The 9,568-nt window shown below is 41.6% G+C and overlaps 1 protein-coding gene across 1 annotated transcript; it reads left to right on the top strand.

Annotated features, from left to right (window-relative positions):
* The first annotated feature begins 6,589 nt into the window (after positions 1-6,589).
* On the top strand, positions 6,590-7,618 carry LOC123256323 (beta-1,3-galactosyltransferase 2-like). The gene has a single exon (XM_044684968.1). It carries the CDS (start codon positions 6,590-6,592, stop codon positions 7,616-7,618), a length of 1,029 nt encoding a protein of 342 aa, XP_044540903.1.
* The last annotated feature ends 1,950 nt before the right edge of the window (positions 7,619-9,568 follow it).

Genomic DNA, 9,568 nt, shown 5'->3' with positions numbered 1-9,568 from the left:
TGTCTATCATTCATTACTTAAGGTCCTTCAAATATCTCAGAATGGTATAGGAATAGTTAGACAATTAGACAATGATCTGGGAACATGTAAAATCAGGATATATTTCCACTATTTAATGAGGACCCATCAGAAACATTTTTTGTTCTGTATTAAAAGAATTTTGTACAATTACTTATCTTAGAGGAAAATGATTTATGGTATATGTTTCGTTAACTCTAATTCTAACTATTTAATTCTATTTAATTGTCTAATTCTACTAATACAAGTCTATTAATCATCTAATTCTACTTAAGATTTGCTATTTGTTGTGTACAGGATATAATCTATAATGCAAGCAGATTACACAAGGGTTGGAAGAAGATCTAAAAGCAGTAGTCTATGTGAATGTACTATCTAGTTTATTTGAACATGGTTAGTAATTGAATATAGATAACATTTAATAAAATGTGGAATAATTTGCCTTGCCTTTTTACAAATCCCACCCCAAGTCTATTATTATAATAAAAGGATAAAACCTTTTTTGGGGCAAATTTATTTATATGGCCATCAAGCTTTGGCATAGAAGTCTCATGTTTGCACAAAGTATTATTTATGGCTCATGTTTTGGATAAGATCCTATGCAGAGTCTCATTCTCTTTCGGGAAGACTGAGATGATTAAAGTGAATAAATAATATAATAAATACCAATAAGATTAATATAAATAGCTAATAAGTAACAAAAACAATAACCATTAAAATAAATAAATAAATGGAGTGAAAGTTTTAAAAAATGATCAGATGATTATATATGCCAAATATAATTGTTTCTATTATGAAACAAAGGCATTGAGCTTATTCTAATACCAAGTTCCAAAACCAATCAGGTATATCAATTTTTTTAGCTAGAAAAGCTGATTCTAAAGGTTAGACCCTCATAGCTTCTTTTGAATTTCCCTTCAATCTGTTACTGGCATTTTCCAAAACAAGTATCTGGTTTTCAATAAAAGTAAAAAAAAAAATAGCAAGAAGTATAGGAAATGCAAATTCTCTAAGGCAGAGGTTCACAATTGGGTGTCCTTTATATTAATAAGATTAGAAGCATAAGGTTTGAGTTAGCTCTCACTTATATTACTTATATATTGGTCTTTAGTGGCTTTAGTGATTGTATTATATTGTATTATGATCTATTTTTCAAGAAATTTTAGAAAAAGATGTTTCCAGGGACCTGGACCAGGAAAAAGCAGATCTGCCAGAGAAGCTATTCTGAGGGCCGGCATGATTCCAGAAGGCCTACGAAAAGGAAGGTGACGGCAATAGAAGTTGTTCCCAGAAATCAGACATTTGTATCATAAAACTTTGAGTCCTTGAATATAATGAACTGGACAGTGGGGGTTGGGGGTTCATGTCTCTCTCCAATACCATCATTTTGTTTGTAAGACCTTTGTGCTGGAAGGGGCATGTTCCCTAATGGGTCTCTGTCCATGCAGTTGTCAATCACTCCATAAAATGTATAGTACCTTCAAGTTTTGGGGAAACTGAGGAACAGTCTCCCCAAGAATCAGAGGGGAGATTAAGGAGATTTATTCCTACACCTGAGGTTTGAACTAAAAGGTTTTTTTTTTTTTGAAAAAAAGGTTTTTGTGACCTTTATATTCATTTCTTTGTTTTTAGGAGCTCCAAGGAAAGTTCCTTTCTGCCCACTATGTAAAAACTTGATTAATAGTTAAGGGAGATAATGGGGCTCTTCCTGCTGGATGGTGACTGCTCATCATGACCTATAGGAGTGTGGAGAGGTTGAGAATCTGGATATACCACCTCCTCATTAACTGTTCATCCATCAGAGTTGTCTTCAGATATCCAATGGAGGAGCTGAATAAAGAGCTCCTTAACTGATTTTCTGGACCTGTGTGAAGGGACTTCTTTGTCTTTGATTATTAAAAGGATCATAAACTATTAATTATTGGTGAATTCTAGTCTAATCAATAAATTGATATTTACCCAGAAGCCAGTCTCTTGAATATTTTAGTTGACACATCTTCTCAATTTCATATGACAAAGGAAATATATTTGTATAATAATTTAGAATACATTTTGTGCTTGACATTGGATTTTAAAATGTGTAATGGTAACATTTATACCTATTCTTCACTCTGGTAAATCCATGAAAACCTCTACTCTTAACTGTTTCTGCTTCCATTCCTTAGTTGGGTATTCTTAATACTCCAAATGACCATTTGGAAATTTTCCTTTCTGTATTTGGTTTTTCAAATCAATGGGAGAAGAGGGAGAAATATTCACCCTGGCTTTTGTTGGCTCAGTGAGCATTTCATCAGAGTATTCAATGTCAGAAAGTGTCTCAGTCTTTTCCCTCTGGACAATCACCTGTTGTTTTCCACTGCTTCCTCACCTAGGTTCTCACAAATCTGACTGGCATGGGCATCATACCCCGAAAACCCAGGCAAACTGTAATCAGGGAAATTCCTTTGCTCCCTTCTATCATTGTGACTACTAATCCAAAACATCTGATAACTCCTATAAGACCCTGAAAGAATTATTCTCCTTGGATAGTCCTTTAGATGGACAGAGAGATACACCTCCTTGATATCAAGTTGTATCTCAGACATCCATCTGTCCCCTAAAGTATGAGGATCACCCCCTATGTCTCTAGGCAGACCCACTATGTGCCAGATGACCAACCCCGCCCCCCATCGAATGACTGAGTGTTTACCACACTAGAGTCACGTTTTCACCGTGGCACAGAGTCATGTCTCCATTGTTGTAAAAAAGATAAATTTGTATAAAATCCCCAGAATTGATGTCATGTGGAGGACAGCTTTTCCATCCATGCTGTCCTCCCAAGGAATGGCTCCCCATCTTGCTGTTCCATCTTGCTATCCTCTTGGCCATTCTCAACATTACTTTCTAAATTAATTAATTTCTCTTTTATCTTTAAGCTAAGTTTTGGAGTCTTGCATTCTTGCAAAAGGTACCCTTCCTGAACCCCTGGGGGTTCACCTCCAGCACCCCACAACATGACTACAGTGGTCAGATAAAGCTAACAATAAATCCAACAAACATTTCTTAAGTTCCCACTATGTGCCAGGCACTGTGCTAAGCGGTGGGGACACAATTAATAAGAAGAAAGATAGTCCTTGCCCTGAAGGAACTTATAATTTAATGGAGGAAATGAAACAAGAGGAGGCAGGAAAGCTGGAACGGGGAGACACCAGGAGGTACATGATGCAGGAGCCACTTGTTCCTTGGAGTTAAAACCAGGCAGAGAAGCAAATACAGAGTGGAATAAGACAACAATGATATCCAACACAGCCAATTGGGAGAGAGATGAATGGAATCTCCCAGATCTTTGTTCTAGGCAGAGTGAAGCCACCCCTCCACCCCCACCCTTCCAACTGTGCATGGTTAGCTTCATGATGTGTGTTCTTTCTCCACTGTGCTTTTTGGGGCTGTACTGGATGCCCAGTGTGGTTTCCTAGTGGGCTGCTCTAATAAGATGTCTAAAACAGTATGATTAACAGTCTTTAACAACCTTTTGCAACAGCCCCAATGGATTCACAGTACTGAATAATTTCCAGTGACTTCTTCCCCCTTCTCACCCACGTTCTTTGGTACGACTGGCCCCACATAAGTGGAAATTATAGGGCATGGAAATAAGTACAGCTAGGGGGCACAATGACTAGAGTGTAGGACCTGGAATCAGGAGGAGTTGAGCTCAAATCTGACCTCAGGCATTGCTATGTGACCTTGCTCAAGTCACTTAACCTGTTAACCTCATCTGTAAAATAGGGATAATTATTACATTAACCTCCCAGGGTTTGGGGGAGGATAAAATCAGAAAATGTTTGTAAAGAGCTTTGCAAATCTTAAAAAGTTATATAAATGCTGTTATTATCATTAATATTATTATTGTTACAAAGAAAAAAGACAAATCTACCCAAGGATATAATACATTCCCATCTCTTCTTTTCCTTTCAAGAATATTGATTCCCTTCAAGGCTCAGCTCAGGAACCGCCTCCTCTAAGAAACCTTCCCTGATCCCCTACCTGGCAGTCATTCTTCTCTCCTCCCTCAATTTCTCCTGTATAATATTTACTGATATTCATGTTGTAGTCCATCACTAAGTAGGACATCAATCAATCAGTCAACATACATGAAGTGCCTACTATGTACCAGGCACTGGGCATCAGTTTCTTGAGGGAGGGAACTATTTCATGTGTATCTTTGAACTCTCAGTGCCCAGCACTACATCTCCATACCTTGAACATAGTAGGAATTTTAGGAATGTTTGTTTAATTGAATTGGAAGGTCTCTGCCAAGTGGAAGAGGCCAAAGGTATCCCTACAAACCAGAATTCTCTTCTAGAAACCCCTGATAATTCAGCCAGTTGTTGGGCAAACACAAACCTTGCAAATTCTCTCTCTAACATCGACATTTTGAGCAATACTCCATTCCATCCTCTAGATTAATTTCTGACTTGGTCAGTGAGCCATTAATCCATGGTCTTCTATGTAGCAGCTTGTCCTCTGCCCTTAGTGGGGTGGGGACAGCTGATGGGGATGGGAATGAAGAGCACAAGCATTCGTAGTTGGATTATCTTCTGATGGCCAGTAAAGATAAGGCATTCACCTAGGAAGGGACCACATAGGGCATAAACCAGAGAGAAACCAATTTTCGATTGGACTGATGCCAATTGGTGGGCAATTCAGAGGCTGAAAGGTACTTCCTCACAGGAAAGTTAATATAGGAGCACAATGTCTTTCTGCAGGCTTAAGGTAGAGTAACAAATAACACAATCAAAGGGCTCCTGATGGGGGCCCAATGTCAAAACTGTCACAGAAAAAAATGTAAAAAACCCTAAAACATAAAAATGTGAGCCATTATCAGAGTTCTCTATCCTGTGCCCCTCCAGCTTTCCTTTGTGGTTGGTCCTGATAAAGCCACCAAGTCCCTCTCTTAACCCACCCCCTACACTCCCAGGGGTACCTTTTGCTGGAAACTGGGTTCCTATATCTGGGTTGCTTAATTGCTGATGGCCAGAGTTTCTCACCTAAGATATCTAAGCAGTAGAGTTATAGGCAGGGCCAAACTGGCCATCCTTCCCTATTGCCTGGGTGATTTGCCCCACCCAATACTTCGATTAAGTTACACTGCCAGGCAGGTGCCCTCCCCTTCCCACTGGTACACTCCTCCCATATTTGTACCTCCTTGACCAGGTGTCTGTCATTCCCTCTGAGTTGTCCTCCTGTGCCACTGAATTCCAGGACTCAGCCAGAGCAGAGGGTGAGGACCTCAATCCATCTGGGCTATAGGGGAGGGGAGATCAAGGGAGGGAAATGTGGGAGAGGAAGCTTAGAGACTGTCCCCAAGCCAGTCCCCTGGATTTCTCAGGGGAAGAATTTAATTCAAGGAGCATTTACCAACAATTTGCTATTTGCCTGTCACTGAAGCTGTCTCCCTTAAACCTGAAGGAAAGCTGAGATTCTGGGGCTAGGGACCAAGGGTGTATGGCAGGGACCTTCCTGATCTTTTTTTTTTTTTAATTTAATTTGGAACCCTTACCTCTGCCTTAGAATCAATACCATGTATTGGTTCCTAGGCAGAAGAAGAGTGATAAGGTCTAGGCAATGGAGGTTAAGTGACTTGCCCAGGGTCAGGAAGCTAGAAAGTGTCTGAGGCAGATTTAGAATCTAGAGTCCCATCTTAGGCCTTTCCTGGTCTCTAATAGCAATAATTCAAGAATCTGGCTTCTATCGCCCTGAGAAAGGAAAATGAGGTTTTGGAATGGGGTCAGGGCAGGAAAGAGTAGAAAGAAGGTCTTTCCTAGGATAGACTTTGGACTTTTTAGGACCAGAATTCTGGATCCAGATCCTGTGTTCCAGGAGTGAACCCATTTCCCTAGGGCTCTGGGGTTGGGGTACTGGCTGATACTGAGAAGGAAGGATCAGGTCATTAGACACGGAAGAATTCAGCAAGACTGTACTCCTTCTAGGAAACTAAGACAAATTCTACCCATAATTTCTATTCTTCACAACACAGTTCCCAGTATAGCCCTTCACCTGCCCAACAGCTTTGGCACAACCAGCTGTGGCAATACTCTAACTGTTCCCAAACAGGCACTCTGGATCTCTTCTGATCTTCACTCCTTTTCTCTCACAAAACTATAGTCAGGGGGTGGAGGATATCTTAGACATAATCTATTTTAATAGCTTCATTTCACGTATGGGGAAATCTAAAGTCCCAAGAGGGAAAATGACTTGATCAAAGCCATATAACAAATCAGTGGTACAGCTGGGACTGGGATCTGGGACTCTTTCCCTTACACAACGCAGGCTCCTCAGTCCTTCTCCCCTGCCTCTTTCCCTCTGCTGGCACAGGACCAAGTTGGTGGCTGTCCTGGCACAAAGAAGGGCCTTCCTTCCCTTTTCCCCTGCTCTTATCTCTCTTAGTGCTCCCACATTTACAAATCCAGGTCCCTTGCACCAGAAAACAGCTTGCCTTAAAGGAACATGGGGATCTGGGCAGGGTGATGTGTAACCTTGTACTCATCATTGACTTGAACTCTTATTCCTCTCTGCCTAGGACGTTGGCACCATGAAGTTAATAAGGCAACGGCTGGTACTGGGGGCTCTGCTAGGCACAGTTTTCTTGGGACTGCTGGTATTGCTGGTGGGTCAGTTTCTAGAATCCTGGACATCTTCAACGAATCTGAGGCCTCCATCCCCAAAGATCTCTTTGAGGAAGTTTGAGTGGCAGGCTTGGACCCCACACCCTTTGGATCTGAATTATCCTTATCCCTACCCCTTCCTGATCAATCATCCTGACAAGTGTAAGGGTCCCAGAGGAGCCCCTTTCCTGCTCATGCTAGTGATGACCCAGCCCCAGGAAGTAGGGGTGCGCCAAATCATCAGACAAACATGGGGCAATGAGACCTTGATTCCTGGTGTGGTCATCTGCCGCCTCTTTGTTCTTGGCCTTCCCCGACCCATCTTTGCTCAAGAAATTCGGGTCCTCCTAGAAGAGGAGGACAGGGAACACGGGGATCTCCTCCAGGTAGGCTTCCTGGATACATACCGCAATTTGACTCTCAAGGTCCTCATGGGGCTGGAGTGGATGGCCCAGTACTGTCCCACTGCACGCTATGTACTTAAGGTAGATAATGATGTCTTCTTAAACCCTAGCTTCCTGGTACATGAGGTGCTGCACCCTGATCAACCCCCTCAGCCAAACTTTATCACAGGTCACATCTATACTGACTCAGAGCCCCAGCGGAGCCTGGAAGACAAGTGGTACATGCCCCCTGAGCTGTACCCCCAAGAAAAGTATCCTGTGTACTGTGGGGGCCCAGGCTATGTGCTGTCTGTCTCTCTGGCCCTTAGGGTTCTGACTGTAGCCCAGAGACTCAAGCCCATCTACTTGGAGGATGTATTTATTGGATTGTGCATCCAGGAGCTAGGAGTACAACCGACACCTGCTCCTCCTGATACCTTCTTGACAGTCCGTCAGGAATATGAACACTGTGCTTTCCATCAACTTGCCCTGGTTCACCAGTTTAAGCCCCAGGAATTGCTGCAGTTTTGGCCAGACTTCCAGGCAGTCAATGACACTTGTCCCAAGGAATGAGGGATTGACATGTACTTCCTTTCACCTCACCCTGGTCAGACAGAGACAATAGTCACTGCCCTGGTTCTTTAAAAATTTCTGGGCTTTGCCATGTGGGACATGTAATCCCCTGGCTTTGAGTACCAATTCAGACCTTTCCCCCAGTCAAGCCTACTTGACCTACTCTTCAGCATTCCCAGAACCTACTTGATGGGGAAGCCCAGAGTGGTACTTTGGGATATCACAACCTCCACAGTGAGTGCCCCAGACAAGGTGATCCAAAGGTTCAAGGTATTCTCTGTTTCTATATCCACGGCTTATAAGGACTATATCTTTAAATCCTTTCCAATTATCTCATTTAGTCAAAGGAAACAATTCTAAGCAAAGGCATTTAATAAAACGGAATAGTAAGAAAACTGGCAATAAAATATTTCCCCCCAAAACCTGAAACTCATTTAAGGAAGAAGTGTGGAGAGGCAGTTCCCATAGGGAACATGAGTGGAAGGACAATTCATCTCTCTAATGTCATGGGACTAATGATGTCTCTGTTGATGGCATCACACTGCTTCTACTGGGTCTGCTCCATCCTGTGGATATATGGTCTCTGTTGTATGTTGCTTGCTCTTGGCTAGTCAGATGATTACTTTGGATGTAGTTCTCCTAGTCCAAAAGTCCCAGCTTGCTGCTGGTTGGCATGATTCCACTGGGTATGAGATTGTGGAGCTTTTGGCCTTATCTGAAATTCTCAGCTTGAATGCTATCTTTGTTTATAAGGGGATGAGTGGGCTCTGTTATTATCTAATACAGCTCAGTTTCAAAATTTTTTTACCTTTATTTTATTCCAATACAAATTTATACACAAGTTTTCCAGTTACATGATTCATGTTATCTCCCTCCCCTTCCCAAAGTTGACAAGCAATTCTCCTGGGTTATACATGTATTATCACTCAAAACATATTTCCATATTATTCATTTTTTGTAAGAGAATAATCTTATAAAACCAAAACCCCACATCATATACCCAAATAAACAAGTGATAAATCCTGTGTTTTCATATGCATTCCTACTCCTAACAATTCTTTCTCTAGAGCCGGATAGCATTCTTTTTCATGAGTCCCCCAGAATTGTCCTGCATCATTGTATTGCTGTTAGTAGCAAGGTCAATTACATTTGATTGACCCACAATATTTCAGTTACTGTGTACAACGTTCTCCTGGTTCTGATTATTTCACTCTGCATCAGTTCACATAGGTCTTTCCAGTTCTTTCTGAAATTATCCTGTTCATCATTCCTTATAGCTCAATAGTATTCCATTACCACCATATACCACAATTTGTTCAGCCATTCCCCAGGTGAAGGATATCCTTTTAGTTTCCAATTCTTTGCCACCACAAAAAGCACAGCTATAAATATTTTGTATAAATTTTTTTTGTACAAATATTATGCAAACAGGTCTGATACATCTCTTTTAGGGGAAGACTAGAGCCCTAACACAGCCAATTATCATACTGGAGAAACAAGCTCTTAATAGTTTTTCCCCCTCTCTTCTGGAAGCTCCATCGGTTTCTCAGAGACTTAGCTAGAATGAGCATTTCCTCTTCAGCAGGAGAGTCCTTGCCCCAGGCATTAAACTCTTTGAAATACAGAGCAGTCCCAGATAATTAGTGCCCTCAGGCTGAAATCTGCTTTTTGAACTGAATATCCTGGTCACTAAGGTCAACATCTTTAGTAGAGACTTCATATTAGCCTAGGGTCAAAAAAGTCTATGTGGCTCCCTGTTGAATTTGCAATTATTAAATCATTGAATGTATGAGAGGTTGCCCATTCACTGCCAAGGGTTCTCAGGGTGTAGCATCTCCAGGTTCTCAATTCAAACACTCCACTGCTCTCCCATCCAGACAAGTGGGAGGAGGAAGGACACAGGAACAAAATTAAGCTCTGAGGTCCAGGCCATTGTCTCCTTCCTGCCTA

The sequence above is a fragment of the Gracilinanus agilis genome, chromosome 1 (assembly GCF_016433145.1).
Source record: "Gracilinanus agilis isolate LMUSP501 chromosome 1, AgileGrace, whole genome shotgun sequence".
NCBI classification, from domain to species: Eukaryota; Metazoa; Chordata; class Mammalia; order Didelphimorphia; family Didelphidae; genus Gracilinanus; species Gracilinanus agilis.
The sequence above is the reverse complement of the archived record's forward strand: the minus strand, read 5'-3'. Positions and strand labels throughout refer to the sequence as shown.

Bases quoted from the DNA above. Each gene is read 5' to 3' on its own strand.
- LOC123256323 (XM_044684968.1), top strand. From the start codon at position 6,590: ATGAAGTTAATAAGGCAACGGCTGGTACTGGGGGCTCTGCTAGGCACA.